A 17,642-nucleotide genomic window follows, 5' to 3' on the forward strand; every position below is an offset into this window, starting at 1 on the left:
TTCTGGCAGTTCCTTAAAAGGTAAGCAATAGAGTTATAATGTGACCCAGCAATCCCAAGAGAAATTAAAACATGTAGCCATACAAAAGTTTGCACATGAATATTCACGGCAGCATCATTCACAATAGCCAAAAAGTAAAAGCAGTCCAAATATCTATGAAAGTAAACAAAAGTGGTATATCCATACAATGGAACAGTATTTGATAAGAAAAAAGAACGGCGGACCAATGAGATGGCTCAGCAGATGAAGGTGCTTGTCATCCAACCTATTGATCAGAGTTCAATCCCTCGGACTCATATGGTGGAAAATTACCCTCTGGCTTCCATGTATGCGTCATGGAGTTCACACATATGTATGTACACAAACACACATGATAAGTAAGCTAACGTAAAATAAAATTTTTTAAGTAAAAAGGAAATGGGACCTAGTGAGGTGGCTCAGCAGTTAAGAGCACTGACTGGTCTTGTAGAGGACCCAGGTTCAATTTCCAATACCCACATGGCAGCTAACAACTATCTGTAACTCCAGTTCCAGAGGATCCAACACCTTCTTCTGGCCTCCACAGCCATTGCACGACACAGGTGCACCTACCTACACATAATATTAAAATAATAAATAAAATATTTTTACAAAAAATAAAAAGGAAATCAATTCTGATACATACCACAATGTGGATAAATTTGAAACCACCATGTTAAGCAAAAGAAGCCAATCATTAAAGGGCCATGGAGTGTCTGAGTCTCTGCATGAAATGCTCACAATAAGCAAATCTACAGAAAGCAGATTAGAGGTTGTAAAGGACTAGAGGAGGGTGGGGTGATGAAGTGTGACAGCATGAGGCTCCTCTTTGGGGTGATGGAAATATTCTACCGTGGATATAATGATGGTCGCACAACTCTCTGACCACATGAAATCTCCTTGAACTATCTGCTGTAAATGGATAAATTATATACATCTGTGAATGACATCCTTGACATCCCTGGGATCAATGCAGTGAGGCCAGGGAACCCACATTGAGCTGAAGGCCTGGAATCCCAGTCCTTCCTCCAACTAATATGGCCTCCTGTGGTCCCCAGCACCCCAACAGCTGGGCCCTGACTACCGGGATCTGCCCCAGTTTAGCAGTCTGGACTCCAGTGTTCAGACCTCTGAAAGTGAGCTATGGCTCTCAGGGAAGGGTGGGGAGGGTGCATATGTGCGGAGGAACCACCTTTTAATGTATGCCCATACAGGGTGGGGACTAGGGGAGGTTCCTGAGAGTGAGAGCATCTTAAAGTCTTCATACCAGGCACCTCTCTGGAGTCCCCATATCTGGCTATGAGCCACACACCCAGTGCCTTTCTTAGTCCCCACGACATCCCTGCAAGATTCCACATGAATACTCTACAGATGCAGGGTTTGGTTTTGTTTTGTAGGGATAAGATCTCACTCTGTAGCCCAGGCTGGCCTACACTCACTATGTAGCCCAGGCTGATCGTGAGTCCTTGCCTCAGCCTCCCAGGTAACATCAGCTACCATTGCCAGCTCAGGGCAGGTCTTGCTGGCTCCAGAGTCTGCTCTTCCAGCTGCTCCCTGACCAGGCTAAATGGAGGAGCCCTTGGGAAGGAACCCCTTTGCAACCACTGAAAGCTCGGCTAGCCTTTGGGCTCTTTGCTCTAGAGGCCTTGCCTAAGTCTGCATGGAAGTTGAAAATTCCAAGACCCCCTAAATACCACCTGGGGGCAGAGAGCCCTCGAACCATGGTGGCCATTGGACCCCAAGGACAGTGGTCACTATTGCCAGCAGGTTAGCTGAGACGTAGGTTGACTCACATCCCTCACCCTCAAATGCTGCCTACTCACTCATTCAGCAGACATGTCAAGTAGCTACAATGCCAAGCCCTGTTCTATGTCTCCAACAGACAACAGGGATCCACACATTCTAGTGTGAGAGACTGAAAATGTTAACACATTCACAAGCAATGATGATCAGCTGTCAGCAGCAGGTGGGCTTAGGGGAGGTCCTGCCAGGGTCAAACAGACTCTGAAAGGCAGGCACAGGGAGAGAGAAGTTAAAGCCACCTGCTCTCTGGGCAGAAGCCTCTGGGCAGTACTGAGTTTCCCTGGTGTATTTCCTTACATTGAGAGTAAACTTCTAAGTTTGAACACAGTCTCTTCTATTCAGAAGACCTTCAAAAGAGGCTTGCAGTGAATCTGAAGCAGACTGGAGCTTTCCTCCCATGGTGCCAGCTGGAATGTGGGTAGAAACCCAACCCAGAGTCCTGGGGGAGAGATCCTCCAGGGGAAAGTTCAGGCCAGCTGGCTGCTTCTACACTCCCTAACACCTCTGCAGAGGCCTCCCAGCTATTCTGGGGCAAAGAAGACTAATCCAGGGTTCCCTCTTTTGTCTTCCTAGCCTAACTTGCATCTCTACATGCCCAGAGAATGTTGGGATCCAAAACCCCCAAACAATCTCTAAGACCTTCTGGCTCTGCCTCCCCCACCCCCCAAGCTTAAGTCCTAGGAGGGTAAACAGATCACTCCTGCCCCCAGGTCAGGGCTCCACAAGAAAGCTGTTCACAAGGGCCAGTCTGGGGAACTCCCCATGAAATCCTTCACTCCCATTAAGTGCTGGTCAATGCCCACCCTACAGAAGCAGATATTAAGACAAAACCAAGATCTATGGTCTTGGCTTCCTTCTGGAAGGATGAGTAGAAGACTCAGCTCCTTCTCCCCTGCTGGGGACACTGTTAGTCACACCTCTGTTCCCAAAGATCAGGGTCTGCAGCTGTTTTGTGGTGTCAGTGGACTTCAGGAATGGAGTGGGCCACTGGGCACCTCTGTAACTGCTTCCTCCCTTACCTTGTGCTCCTTGATTGGGCCCCTGGCAAGCCCCACCCAGCCTCCTTCCCTAGGTGGGGCCAAGGCTGCAGAGCTAGGCTGTACTCTGTCTGGCCACTGGACTAATATCCAGATATTAAGTAAACAATAAATTAGCAAAACTACAAGAAAATTTTACAGCCCTTTGCATTTGGCAATCATTGAGTGTTAATTAGAAATTCATTACAATTAAAACCCTGCCTAAACAGGGCCTGCACGCCTTAATTACATCTGATTTTTAATTCAGAATACGTGTTTACACAGTAAGCGCTACGTACCCCATGATTATCCCCAATCCTCTTTATACTGTACTAATTATGTAAATTAAACCTAATTAACTGACGAAAACTGCCGTTAATTCAACTGGTAAAAGATATGTGCTTGAGAAGGGGGCGCGGCCACCCAAGCCCAGCCCAAGCCAGAGTCGGAATGGGCACTAGAGACCTGGCCTTGTGGATGTGATGTGATGCCTGGGATTTGGAAACAGTGCAGGACCTGTCCGGTTGCTGCGGGGAGTACAGTCAGGACAGATAAAAGATACAAAACCCAAATAACAGGACCAGAGGGGCAACGGCTCCCTCAGACTTCTGCTCTGGACAGGGCCCCAAGACCCATAGAAAAAGGGGTATCACACCATACCCTATGTGAACCTAGGTTCCAGTCCCAGTTCTGCCCACTCATTGGTTTCCTGAACTTGAGCGGGTGACCTGGTCTTGGTCAGGTATCTTTCCTCCTCACCGACTGCTGTGGCTGCAGGCTCCCTTCCTTCCCTTCCAAGCCAGCTCGCGACCGCAGTCCCCTCCCCCCGCCCCTGCACCCCCTGCCCCCGCAAGTGCGCTGGGCAGGACATTAGGTTTTTGCTGCGGGACCTTGGCCTGCTGGCTTCCACTGGCTGACTCTCAGTTTCCAACCTGTGAAATGGGAATAAATGCTCCAATCCCAGCTATTGTGAAAACAGGCTCTGCACATCTTAATGTTAATGGTCCAGTAGGGCTCAGCCCCAACCCCGGTCCCCAAACAAGCTCTCTAAAAACCAGCACCAAGCAGAGGGGCTCCCCCCAGCCTCGCGGGCCTCCCCTCTTTCTCCAGCTCAGCCTTTGGGGGTGGGGGCGGGGGGGAGGAGTAGCAGTTTAGGTGGATCTGCAGGATTGGAGAAGGGGCCTGAACTGGGAGCTGTCCTTAGTTTGGTGCTGAACAGGGAGCAAAGGCTGCACTACACGCTGCCTGGCTAGTGAGGCAGCGCCGGGAGGGACCCTCTGTATGACAGGTCCCCAGGGACCCTGCGTCCAGGATGCAGGGACTGTCCAGAAGCCAGTACCAGAGGTGTTGTGGATCCTTGTACAATAGAGTTAGGACAGAAGGCCCCTCCTCATGAATAGACTTCCCATCCGTCCTACCCCCACCACCCTGGGGGCGGCCCAGCTGCACGTTCGTTGACACCACCATACTGAATTGTGAGGTTGCTTTTAAAAAATCATTAGGATGCCAGGAATAATTACCAAGTGGGACTGTAATTATGGGCTGGGGGAGCCTGGACAGAAGGAGGAGAGGTGAGCAGGAGGGCCTGAGAGTAGCCCTCAGACAAAAATAGGCTCCTGTTTTCCTCCAAGGGACCCAGAGCTGGGAGTTAGAGGGACAGAGGCAGTCACTGGGAAAGATGCAGGAATGGAGGGGCTAGAGATGAAGAGGGCCAGAGCAGGCTCCAGGCAGAAGAAAGTGAAAGGGAGAAAAAGAAAGAAACCGAGGGACAGGGGAAGCAAGCTCGAGATCTAGAGGAAACAGCCTGCAAACTTCCTTGAGAGTGATTGTGGAGCCTCTGGGAACACGTTGGGAACGACGGCGAACCCCAAAACAGGCCTGGAGGTTCCTGTCTCAGAGGGCTAGGCTTGAGCCATCCGTTTGCATCCCAGAGACCTTTTGTGGGGTCCCCGCGAGCCAGGAGGGGAAAGAAAACAGAGAAGTGGAGGAGAAGCGAAGCCCACAGGAGCTGACACACCGGAGGGAAGAGGGCCCAAAGTACAGAGCGAGAAGGAAAACAAGAGGGCGGGGGTGAGGGCGACCCGAGCTGCTACCCGCAGAAGATTTATGGCGCTGCTCAGGTTCCAAGGACAGGCTGCACTCGGTGCTGCTGCCACCTCCGGTAGCCGCCGTGGCCGCTGCACCCCCTGCCCAGGCGGCCCGCCGCGCCCCGGGCCATCCCTGCCATTATTAACTTCTGTTTGATTAGGGTAATTGTTCAAACTTGGGTTGGACAGTATGATTAATTACAGTTTAATTAACGTGTCCATTAAGGACACTTAATGCCACGGGGGCAGGAAGGGGAGGTAGAAACGGCCGAGGGGGCGCCCGAAACGAGCCAGGGGAGGGGGTGCGACTGCTAACTCAAATAAAGTAGAGAATAAGATTAAGAGGGAGGAGGAGGAGGAGAGAGAGAGAGAGAGAGAGAGAGAGAGAGAGAGAGAGAGAGAGAGCGTGTGTTTTTACAATAGATAGGGTAGGGAAAGCACCAAGCGGTGTGAGGAAACTGGACCCCCCCCACCAGTGGAAAACGGAGTTAGCAGCGTGGATTTAGTAGCTCATAGTAGCTCAGGTCTCCCTCAACGATGACTTGACTCCTGCCCTAGGCCTGTTAGAGCTGGTGAGAGATAATGGAGATGGAGTTGGGGCACAAACCCAGTTCACCAGTCCCCTGCCCAGCGAAGGAAGCCGGAGAGTGACTCTCGCCCAAACTAGTGGTTTCCTGGCTGCTCGCGCCAAAGTCCGGAGCAGTGGGCAGCAGGATCTGCCCTTCCTGGCGGCGCTCTCCAGTACCCAGGACCCTGGTCTTAGCCGCTGGTCCCAGTCTCTAGTTCAATCTAGTCCAGTCTCTAGGGCCACTCTTGGTTCCACCGCCCCTGCAGAGGAAGCGTGATGTGACCCTTCCACAAGCCTTTTGAGTCACCCGTCCACTCTGACCACCCTGCCCCGGCCAGCCCGGCTCTTAATCCCTCAGAGGAGAGCACTGGGCACTTGGCTGGGTAGGGGGACAAACTTTCCGGGTCCCCGGCCCTTCCTCCCACTCGGCCTCTCTGGCAGGCGCCGGGCCGCAGGTGCGAGCCGCAGGCCGCAGGTGTGCGTCCGCTTACCTGGGGCGCACAGGCCCTGGGGCTGCGGAGAGGAGGCGAGCGGCGCGCGTGGCCCGCGGGCGGGCGGACCCGGGGAGGGCGCGAGTGTCTGCGGGATGGTGGGTGTGGCGCCCTGGCTGGCAGCTGTCAGACGCGCCCGCCCCGCGCCGGCCTGGCCACTCCCGGCTGTGACCGCGGCTGTGCCCGCCACAGCTCAATGCGCTCTAGGCTTCGGCCTCTTCTTCGGGCTGGTCCGGAGCCTCGGGGTCAGCGGCTCTGGACACGCGTCTCAGCTCCCGGGACCCTGGCGGCCCACGCCTGTTGAGGGCGGGAGGGGCGGCGGGTAGGAGCGCTGGGTGCGGGAGAGCGCGGCTGTGCGCGCGCGCGGGGAGGGGCCGCGCTGTCACCCGGAGAGCCCGGCGGATCCCCGACTCCCGCCCGCCGCTCCGCCCGCCGCGCACCTCCGCTAGCCCTGCTCCGGCTGCCGCCGCACGGTGAGTACCCGCGATCGCCAGCCCACCGGCCCCGCGCCCTGCCGCCGCAGCTTTGCTTTCGTTGACTTCTCCTTTGGACTCGGGGCTGTGGGTTTTAAAATTATTATTATTCTACCTAACGACTCCACAGACTCGCTGCCACCGTCTCCCGCCTTCTTACCCTCCCCAAGATCGTCCCTCAAGCCCGGGGTGCCAGAGAGGGGTCCCGGAGCCGCCCTGGTCGTTGGTCCTTGTCACAGCGTGAGGCCCTTCGCGGGTGCTTTCCTCTTTGGCCCTGGAGATGCTGTTTCGTTCCTAGGGCTCCCCCTTCTCCCGGCTCCAGGGTCCGGAGCGCCCTTCGATTACTCTAGGAAAACCCCTTGGGAACCCGGGGCCCTCAGCTTCAGGTGGATGCTCTTGGTCCAGGGTGCCTCTTCACTGTATGCGGGCCGGGTGTATTTGCCCAGAGAAACCGAGGAGCCACCGTCATTTCCCAGAACTGCGCCCCCACCCCCAGCCACCTCCGCAGCCCGCCGAGAGTCCTCCCTGAGGTTGTCTGGTCGACCCCTCAGCCAGTGAGTTAGGACAGTGGTTTTTTGCCTCCTCAAATGTTACAAGGGGCTTCAATGTGAAAGGAGGGTCAACTTGCTTTAGTTTGACTGGAAGAGATGAAACAGATAAATAGAACCAGATAAACAACTTGATACTTAAAGAAGGTACTAGACAGATGGGAGAAAGGGGAGCGATCTGGCAGGGATGGACAGCTCTGAGACAGATGAGACCTACAGATACGGAGCACCTAAACACATAAAGAGGACAGAAACCTACAGATCAAAGCTTCCAGGCTCTCCACCAAGGCTTTGGAATTCGGAACCCCTGTCTGGCTGAAGCTTATCCCTCTGAAAATGAATTTGCCTTTCCTGCAGAGTTTAGGAGAGGGAGCCCTGGGGATTGGGTTGGGCTGCAGAAGCACCTGCGGCTGGCCCACTGTGTTGGAGTCCTGCGTGTCTGAAGACACGTGAGGTGGTTGGGCAACCTAGAAGGCCCTAAACATCAGTTCTTGGGTCCCCCACCAGGCTGCTGAAGTCTATGGACACAGCCTCCTCTCTGCCTCCACCAGAGATCAAAGTCAGGGACCAGCAGCAACTTTTTGTGTACGAAGCTTTGCAGCTGCTTCCCAGAGTGCCCAAAATTCCTTCTAGCCCATCTGAGCTGGACACTAGGGACATGAAGAATACTCAGAGAGGAGCAGCCCAGAGCCTGAGGAGCCTGTGTTCTGCCTGAGTAAGAAACGCCTTTGTGGAGGAAAGCTCAGAAAGTAAGCTTTCTGAAGCTAAGAAGTGGCTCCTGAGAAACTTCTTTAAGAATCTCTCTGTCCCAAGCGCTGACCTGTATGGAAGCCAGCTTTAGTGTGGAATGCAGCTAAAAATGCAGAAAATGTGGTTAGGAAGTGCACGGTCCTGGTCCCATTGATGGCAGGATAGGAAATGTTTTATATATCCAGCCAGAATCTTTCTGCTGAACGAACACGGGACGCAAGGCGTCAGAAAAGCTCAGGTTTGTGCAAATCGGCAATGTTGTCCCTGGAAGCCAGTCATTACAGAGCTAGGTGCAGCGGTGGCCACCTGAGGTCTGGGCGCACACCACAAGCTTTGGTAAGGGTAGGGTTCAGCACCACGAACAGCGATCTCCTCCTCTCACCCTCCCCTTCAACCCTCAGCCCTCTTCCTCCTCCCTGCCCCCACCCTTACACCCCGCAGTCTAGAGATGGGCAGTGGCCACCCCTCCTTCGCCTTTCTATCCCTCCCCGCACTGCCCCCTCCCGCACGCGTGCATGAACGACTGAACAGTGGGGCCGCTGGTCCCCGAAGTCCCGGCTTCAGGACCCTGGCGGGCAGGGCAGGTTTTGAGGTGGCTGAAGGCGCGCAAATTTGCGCGCGGCGGGCGTGAAAGCCTGGATTTGGCCATGGCATTGCTGTGTGGCCTTGGGCAAGTCACTCTCAGTCTCTGGGTCCCACTTCCTTCCCAATCCGAAAACGGGATAGGGTTCCTCTCAGCTGGGGGCATTCCTGAGGTCTCCACTATGGCTTCTCCTACCTTAAACCTCCAGGCTTTTGTTTCAGTGTAGACACGGGTCTGAATAACAAAAGGGGCCAGTCCAGGGGGCGAATGAGCCTAGACTCCCCACTGCCAACAATCCCCGCACGCGCCTCACCCTGTACGCCCCGCTGGGCGGGCCCCAGTCTCTGTAAGGGCGCTCAAAATGGCTCATCTGTTCTCTGCTTTCTCTATTTCGCAGGAGCGGCGGCATGGAGGCTCTTACCACTCAGCTGGGGCCAGGGCGCGAGGGCAGCTCCTCGCCCAACTCCAAGCAAGAGTTGCAGCCCTACTCTGGCTCCAGCGCCCTTAAACCCAACCAGGTGGGCGAGACGTCGTTGTACGGGGTACCTATCGTGTCTCTGGTCATCGACGGGCAGGAGCGCCTGTGCCTAGCTCAGATCTCGAACACCCTGCTCAAGAACTATAGCTACAATGAGATCCACAACCGCCGCGTGGCCCTGGGCATCACGTGTGTGCAGTGCACGCCGGTGCAGCTGGAGATTCTGCGTCGGGCCGGGGCTATGCCCATCTCCTCACGGCGCTGCGGCATGATCACGAAGCGTGAGGCCGAACGCCTGTGCAAATCTTTCCTGGGTGAGCACAAACCACCCAAACTGCCCGAGAACTTCGCCTTCGATGTGGTACACGAGTGCGCTTGGGGCTCGCGGGGCAGTTTCATCCCTGCGCGTTACAACAGCTCGCGTGCCAAGTGCATTAAGTGTGGCTACTGCAGCATGTACTTTTCACCCAACAAGTTCATCTTCCACTCCCATCGCACACCCGACGCCAAGTACACTCAGCCGGACGCCGCCAACTTCAACTCGTGGCGTCGTCACCTCAAACTCAGTGACAAGTCGGCCACAGACGAACTGAGCCACGCTTGGGAGGACGTCAAGGCCATGTTTAATGGCGGCACGCGCAAGCGGACCTTCTCGCTGCAGGGAGGCGGCGGAGGTGGCGCTAATGGCGGGTCGGGTGGGCAGGGGAAGGGTGGCTCTGGTGGCGGTGGCGGTGGAGGCCCAGGGTGCGGAGCAGAGATGGCCCCGGGCCCACCACCTCACAAAAGCCTGCGTTGCGGTGAAGATGAGGCGGTTGGGCCTCCGGGGCCACCTCCACCGCATCCGCAGCGCGGACTTGGTCTGGCGGCGGGAGCTAGTGGCCCTGCGGGCCCTGGAGGACCTGGGGGCGGCGCGGGAGTACGAAGCTACCCAGTGATCCCGGTGCCCAGCAAAGGCTTCGGCCTCTTGCAAAAGCTGCCCCCGCCTCTTTTCCCGCATCCTTACGGTTTCCCCACAGCCTTCGGTCTATGTCCCAAAAAGGACGACCCGGTGTTGGTCGCGGGGGAGCCCAAGGGCGGCCCTGGCACTGGGAGCGGTGGAGGCGCGGGCACCGGCGCGGGTGCCGGAGGCCCGGGAGCCGGCCACTTGCCCCCGGGAGCAGGACCCGGCCCGGGTGGCGGAGCTATGTTCTGGGGGCATCAACCATCCGGAGCAGCCAAGGACGCAGCGGCTGTAGCTGCAGCAGCGGCCGCTGCCACTGTGTACCCGACGTTCCCGGTGTTCTGGCCAGCTGCAGGGAGCCTCCCGGTGCCGCCTTACCCCGCTGCGCAGACCCAGGCCAAGGCCGTTGCGGCCGCGGTAGCTGCTGCAGCAGCTGCGGCAGCGGCGGCGGCTGGCGGCGGCGGCCCGGAGCTCTTGGATGGTGCGGAGCCAGCCAAGGAGGGCAGCCTTGCCACGGAGGAGCGCTGTCCCAGCGCTCTATCCCGCGGGCCCCTGGAAGAGGACGGCGCGGACGAGGCGCTGCCACAGTCCCTGGCCCCCTTGCCTCCTCCTCCTCCGCCGCCGCCAACCCGCAAAGGCTCCTACGTGTCAGCCTTCCGGCCGGTAGTCAAAGACGCGGAGAGCATCGCCAAGCTTTACGGCAGCGCCCGGGAGGCCTACGGCGCGGGTCCTGCTCGTGCGCCAGTGCCAGGGACCGGAGGAGGCTACGTGAGCCCGGACTTTCTGAGCGAGGGCAGCTCCAGCTACCATTCCGCCTCGCCCGACGTGGATACCGCGGACGAGCCGGAGGTGGACGTGGAGTCCAACCGCTTCCCCGACGATGAGGGAGCCCAGGACGAGAGGGAGCCCAATGCACCCAGCACCGGAGGTGGCCCAGACGGCGACCAGTCCGCCGGGCCCCCATCTGTCACCTCCTCCGGCGCAGACGGTCCCACAGACTCCCCTGGTGACGATAGCCCTAGCCCTGGGCGCCGCCTTGGGGCACCCCCCGCCAGCCGATCCGCATTTGGGGACCTGTCCGCCGACGACACGGTGCGAAGAACTGCGAGGAGCTCACCCAGCAGCTGCTATGAGCTGCGGGAGCCTTGCGGGCCCCTAGGAGGCTCCGTGACTGCCAAGGTGAGCCCCGCGCGTGTCCAACGGGTGGCGTCGCCTCACCTACGGTTACACTGTGCGGGCAAACCGGGCATGCAGGGCAGCCCGGGGCCAGGTGGAGAAACCTGAGTTTTATTCTGCGCCGGCGTTGAAGCAGCAAGCCCCAGCTGCATTCTGCAGGCCCAGCTTGTGGCGCCGGGTGGAACTGGGCTTGCTGGGACACCCTCCACCTTCCCCGACTGAGGGATTTGGAAATGGGGGTGGGGTGGGGCTGAGGAACAACGTGTGTGCTTTGTTTTTGTTTGTGGGAGTCGGGAGAAGATTGTCAGACACCACCAGACATCCAGAAAGAAACAAAAGGAGTCTAGAGGAAGGGAAAAAAGAGGAGAAAGGCGCCCTGGAGGCCAGGCCCAGAGTGTACTGCTTGCAGGAGGATAAGAGCCCCAAGAAACATCAGAGGGTAGGGAGAGGGCTGTCTCTCTCCAAAATCAGTCCCCAAATCTTCCACCATCCAGCTAGTAGTTTTCAGAGTCTTTACAGACTCTGGCCTGGGGAAACACTGGTCTTGTTGCTGGGAAGCCAGCTCCCAGGGAAAGCCACCGGAGGGGTGCTGTCTGGTTGGCAGAGCAGGGGCTGGAAATGTGAATTTCTGCTAGGCCGGAATAACTGGCTTTTTAGAAAGTGGATGTTCACACCTGTATATTCTCACAGGGTTTATTAAAATAGGAATCATTAACTGTGTGTGGAAGGCATCATTCATGCCTGAAACCAGGCAGGGCACTGGTGGGAGGGAAAAGTACCAAAAAGGAGACCTGCGAAGGGCGGCTATGAACAGCTGGTGGCCCGGGATGCTTTGTGTTTCATGCAATTTGCTTGCAGGAACCAATGATTACCCTGGGTTGACTAAAAGAGCGAGCGCGAGGGTGTCTCTGTCACCGCTGACCTAGGCGCAGGGGTCTCAAGGGCCCACCAACCTCCCACCCACACAGTCCTTCCTGTTGGCCCCTGGGCAGGGCTGTCCCCTAATTGTCTGTCCTGTCTCCGCCGCAGCAGGTGTATCCACCCGAGAGGGACGAGCAGGTGAAGAGTGCGCCAGCGGCGGCGGCGGCGGCGTTGGGGTCCGCAGCACCGTACCTCTGCACCCCAGAGGCCCACGGTAACGCCTCCCGAGGCCTCTGACTGGTTTAATGCAGGGACCGCAGGCAAAGGGTCAGGGCCAAGGAGGGCCTTTCAAGGAAGAAAGAGAGATGTAGAGAAAAAGAGAGGGGGACAGAAAATAATAAAAGAAAAAGGAAGCTAAGTGTGAATTCCTAGGGTTTGGTTCCCTTGAAACAACCACCCCACCCTCCTACTGTACACACACACACACACACACACACACTTCACTTAAAACCTTTCAAAAGCCACGCCTGGCATCTCCTCTCATTTATTCAGAAAATACTCTTGGCCTCAGGCTCCAAGTGTGGCCAGGCCTGGTCAGGGGTAGGATGAGGGTTTGAGTACCCCAGAAGCTCAGGTATAGCTGCGGACCCCAAAGGAGCCCTGCACTTGCTTTTGGGACTAGGTTGCTAGGCAAGGAAGGGCCCCGGGACCTCAGAAAATCCCTGCAGGCCTAGGCAACCGAGTGTCGGACAGTGTCCGATTGCACCACCTACACTGGGAAGGTCGCCGTTTGGACTGCAGTCTCTGATAGAGTCGCGCGCGGACAGACCTGGCGGCCACGCGCGCTCGCGGTGCCCCAGTATCTGCGCGCGATGTAGGTCGCTTGTCCCTGGTGGGCTCAGCTGCTCAGCTTGCTCTTTTCCAGGGGGCTGGGACTGAGGTGGGGGCGTGAAGCTTTGAGTTGGGCAGACCTTGCGCGGGGGAGGGGGTGCCTGGCCCTAAAGCCTCGGGGCGCGCGCCTGGGCGCACAGCCGGGAACCAGGGGCGGCCACGACGTTTTTAATTAGGGCTTGGGCGCCCCAACCGCGGCAGCTCTGGCAGTATCCGGGTCACGGTTTCTTTGCCTCTCCTTGAAATTCGGTTTATTGCCTTTAAGAGCCAGATAAGGAAGACAATCACTCGACCACCGCAGACGATTTGGAAACCAGGAAATCCTATTCAGACCAAAGGAGTGTCTCCCAGCCAAGTCCCGCAAATACAGACCGAGGTGAGATTCAGCAATTCTCGTTCCTACCCAAGGCCTGGAGCTGGGATCCGGCTCATCCGGGTCACTGCAGACTCGGAGCGAGGGTTTAATCTTGAGCTAAAGATGGCACTGAACAGATATTTAAATGCTGTGGGGGAGGTGCAGGCCAAGTTTCTGGACTCACTATCTCCCAGGTGCTTTGGTGGCTCTTCTGAGTGAGGTGCAGGAAGCATATCAAAAGGAAGTGGAGGGACCACCTAAAACAGATCAAAGAGTATGCCCTGCCCTAAGAGAGCCCTTCTTCCCTGAGCCCCTGTCCTACCATCCCCCAAACTAACGGCTTGGAAGGTGGGTAGTCCTGGACACCCTAACTATATCCTCCTAAGGCAGCAGATCTGGAGTATGTCCTTTACTTGGCAGAGTTCCCAAGAAGCTTACCCTTCCCCCTGAAGGCCTCTCCCCTTTTCTTACCCACCCTTGTACCCCAGGTGAAGATGGACTGACCTTGGATGTCACAGGAACTCAACTAGTGGAGAAAGACATTGAAAACCTGGCCAGAGGTGAGGTTAAATCTGTGAAATGGGGCTACATGGTGCTAGAGGGAGGTAGGCCCTTGGAGGAATGGAACTGTAATGGGGGTAGTGGGTGTGTGGAAGAGACATGGTTCCTGGGGGAGGGAGGGGGTGCCTGCTTTCATTTCATCCAGTAAAAAGGATAATCCTTTAAGGACATGCTGGCATAGAGGTAGATGTATGTGAGGGTAAGGGGTAGGATGAGCTAACCAAACCCCTGGAAGTTTACTATAAATTTGGGTTCCAAAGACCTGAGTGTCTTGAAGAACTGGATGAGAAAGAGGAATGAGTGATGATTCTCAGAACTTGTCATCTGCCCAGGGGACAACCAGACAGGACAATCTGGGTCTCTCTAACTCCATGAAAAACTGGACTTTTTCTGAAGAGCAAGATGCAGGCAGCATTTATTTCAGGACTGTGTGAGAGGTTACCCCCCTACCCCAGGGATTAATGCATAGCTATCTGCACATTAATGTAGTGGGAATGGAGCTCTCCTTTGTGGAACAGGACACTCCCTCGCCGTTGTGCTTAGCCTGAAAGGGGGGGGGTGGCTTGAGGCACAGGGAGTTTTGACCCCCACTTAGTCCTTCAGCCTCCATTCCCCATGTTTCAAAAGAGGATCCAGATGCTAATGGCCCCGTGTTTGAGGTGGTTCCTTCCACTCCTCCAGAACTGGTTTCTGGGGGCAATGAACTGAGTCTAATCCACACCAGTCAAAGGAAGGTCTTGGAAATTGGTGGGGGAGGAAGGGAGAGAAGTATCAGTGGTCTTCCATTCTTCCTAGTGACAGATTTTTACAGAACATACCACTACCTTCAAAACCACTACTGTTTTATCTGAGTGTCTATGGCATGGGTTTGGAGGTCTAAAGACCTCTTGAAATTGTAAGCAAACTTGTTATGCATACCTTTTTCTGTAGGAAGGCTGTCCATGAATTTGACCAGATTCTTCTTGATTTGTATTGAAAGGAGGGTTTGAAGTATCATTTGAAATGAGGAGTCACATTTTGTGGGTCATTGTCTGAGGTTAGAGAGTTAGGAGCAATTCAAAGCAGATGCCAGATTGGTTATTTCCTGGACCAGGGTCCAGAAATCCAAAATAGTTCTTATCCTCTTGAACTTGATTATCTTGGGGCTTACTTGTTTTCCATCAAATTCTTGGGGTGCAAATTTTTAAAAAGCCAAAATGCTGAAGACCTCTGCTCCAATTCAGGTGTGGCCAGCACAGAACCTTGACACCTGATGAGTCCTTTGAATTCCTCATCTTCTTTTTTACCTCTCCTCCATCTTTTCACAGAGGAACTGCAGAAACTGCTTCTAGAACAAATGGAGCTGCGAAAGAAGCTGGAGCGAGAATTTCAAAGTCTCAAAGGTACTTCCACCCTTCCTTGCCCCACCTCTATACCACATCCGGGAACTGGGTGCACATAGCTACCACCACTGGCCCCCGGGATCCAGGATCTTCACTTTTGCTGTGTTTCCAGCTAGGTGGGAGGACTGGATGGGGGTTGGGGTAGGGGTGAGGATGGGAGGACGCTTGAAGTGGAGCTGGGGGAGGAGGCTGTGCCTAACAGCTCTCACTTAATCAATTTGCACAGATAATTTTCAGGATCAAATGAAGAGGGAATTGGCTTATCGGGAAGAAATGGTGCAACAGCTGCAAATTGTCAGAGGTAAGACGGGAGTCAGGTGAGCGCGTGAACGGGCTGTAACTGCCTCTTGTCTGGCAGGAGCCTGCAATGTTGGCTCAGTCATTTGGATTTAAATTGAAGGTAATTTAACAATTATTTTTTTTTATTTAATATCCTTTGTATACTCTGATTAGCCTCAGAATGGCAAGCGAGCCCAGCAAACGGCTTGCAGGCATCATTACATGGAGTGATTGAACTTCTTATCGCGGCAATTTCCATGGTTTCTAAATTAAAAATCGAGGCGTAAAATTACCTGGGAAGTAATGCCTAAGTTTGCTTTAATTTTGGTTAGATCCGTCTGCCTTTAAGCGCCATCCCAGGCCATTTCTTCCCTCCCCTGCCTGCAGTTTGAAGTGTGGGTGTCCCCTCCCTAGGTTCCGGAGTTGTTTCTGAAAGGGAGAGGCTGTAGCCCTGACTATGACCTTGGCCATCTGGCCTGAGGATGGTCTATGTTTCCTTACCAGCTGCTCTTTGTGTCTTCCAGATACCTTGTGTAACGAACTGGACCAGGAGAGGAAGGCCCGCTATGCTATCCAACAGAAATTAAAAGGTGTGAACTGAGAAACAAAGATGAGTGTGTGTGTGTGTGTGTGTGTGTGTGCACGCATATGTGTGTGCGCTGGCACCAGAAGCTGGGTGTGCTATTGAATGAATAGATGAGTGAATGAATGAATGAATGAATGAATGTTCTGTAAGGGAGGAAGCCAGGATCTACGTGGATCAGAAGCTGGGAACTGGGGAGTGGGAATTGAATGTAATGGGGAAATAATTAGAAAACCACTGGGTAAGGACAAAGCATCCCTTGAGCTTTGGGCATATGAAAATTTGCTCTCTGGTCCAGCCCTGGCTTTGAACAAGTAGACCTGTCTTTGTGTCTCAGTTTCCCCTTCTGTAAAAGGGGGTTAATGAGCCAAAGTGGTTCTCTCACCCTCCTACCTCATTTCCGATCTGCTCCATTGAGAATTCCTGTGCCCAAGAGTTGAATGGGGTCTGGGAGGGGGACTGGTCGACTTCAAGGACCACTGTGGCAGGTGAGGCAGCCAATGTGGCCTGTGTGACTCTCTCTTCAGAAGCCCACGACGCCCTGCACCACTTCTCTTGCAAGATGCTGACGCCTCGCCACTGCACAGGCAACTGCTCCTTCAAGCCCCCTCTGCTGCCCTAGCGCCGGCCTGGCCGCTCCCACGCGCCCTCAAGCCATGCTGCTTCTGTAAATACCCGCTGCCGTGGCGGCCCAGAGCGAGGAACAAGCCATTAGGACCGACAGTTGTAAATAGAGCTGCCCGCCCGCCGGTCCCTTCCCCGGCTAGGCTCGGTTTCCCAGTGTAAATACCGCCTTGCCCCTCCTTTGAACTCCAGGGCATCAGACCTCAAGGGGTTAACTGGACCCACCCGGGAAAAGAAAGGGGAGAGGGGAGATCTCTTTCATCCTCAACCCCAGCCCAAGTAGGGCCGAAGACCCTGATTGTGAATATGATGTAGCAACTTCGCTGGCCGCGGCCGCGGGCTCCCTGTCCCATTCACTTTTGAAACTCTTGTTCCTAAAGACAACGTGGCTATGTGCAATGGATATAAACGGACTGTGAGTCTCTCGGTTCAGTATTAGGTTCACTTTATTTATGCTGTAAGTTACTTTTCTTGTCCTGAGCCCACCTCCAGCCCCATTTTGCAGTCCCCTTTGCTTTTTGTTGTAACCTCTTGATGTAACAGCACTTTAAAAGGGCGACAACTGACTCACGAGATGGCGACCACCTTGAGGGGAGACTTGAGGGGAGACCTGTACCCGTGATTTTTGTTTTTAATAAAAATAAAGAAATCTGTCACATCCTGGAGCTGCTCCGAGGTGTGCGTGGGGCCAGGTCTGGGAGGAGGAAGGGGCGGGGTGGTGGAAGTTGAACCCACAGGTAGGGCGTAGGGATGAAGGTGGAGTCCTCCGGAATGGTGGTGGTTAGAACCCCGGTGTTCTTTCGGGTAGACCCTGCAGAGTGCGTCCTGACCTCCCTCTCTACTGACCCACCCAGACAGTCCCAAGTTGCCCCAGTGGCCTCTCTGTTAGAACCCTCCAGTGGGCGTGAGCTAGGAAAGGGGATCTGGTCCTTTGTGAGGTAGTTCATTGACCACTTTCCTCTCCTGCCTGTGAAGTCATCTCGAGGGACCACTCTGCAGGGGAGCTGGTGAGGAATCCCGATTTCAACAAGAATTGCGCTTCTATCTGGCATGGTTCCGCAGGTCCGGTCTAGGAGGGCTGGGGCGGGGGGGTGAGGTGGGGGTCTGCTCCCGGCATCTGGAAAAGGCATGACTTGGAGGTGGAGCACAGATGCCCTGCAGTGACCCGCAGCTAC

At 55.2% G+C, this 17,642-nt stretch overlaps 1 protein-coding gene across 6 annotated transcripts; it reads left to right on the forward strand.

Annotated features, from left to right (window-relative positions):
* Positions 1–6,365: 6,365 nt before the first annotated feature.
* Positions 6,366–17,131, forward strand: Skor1 (SKI family transcriptional corepressor 1). 6 transcript variants are annotated; one of them, XM_008836364.1, is made up of 9 exons: positions 6,366–6,456; positions 8,735–10,934; positions 11,964–12,066; positions 12,949–13,059; positions 13,527–13,598; positions 14,907–14,981; positions 15,208–15,282; positions 15,785–15,850; positions 16,371–17,131. In XM_008836364.1, exons 2-9 carry the CDS (start codon positions 8,745–8,747, stop codon positions 16,463–16,465), a joined length of 2,787 nt encoding a protein of 928 aa, XP_008834586.1. In that variant the 5' UTR covers positions 6,366–6,456; positions 8,735–8,744; the 3' UTR covers positions 16,466–17,131. The 6 variants fall into 6 exon arrangements, with proteins under 6 accessions (XP_008834586.1, XP_008834583.1, XP_008834584.1 ...); XM_008836361.1 differs by lacking the exon at positions 6,366–6,456 and adding an exon at positions 8,309–8,424; XM_008836362.1 differs by lacking the exon at positions 6,366–6,456 and adding an exon at positions 8,309–8,424 and having other exon boundaries at positions 16,374–17,131.
* The last annotated feature ends 511 nt before the right edge of the window (positions 17,132–17,642 follow it).

This window comes from Nannospalax galili, unplaced genomic scaffold, assembly GCF_000622305.1.
Source record: "Nannospalax galili isolate Female #2095 unplaced genomic scaffold, S.galili_v1.0 scaffold54, whole genome shotgun sequence".
In the NCBI taxonomy this organism is placed as follows: domain Eukaryota; kingdom Metazoa; phylum Chordata; class Mammalia; order Rodentia; family Spalacidae; genus Nannospalax; species Nannospalax galili.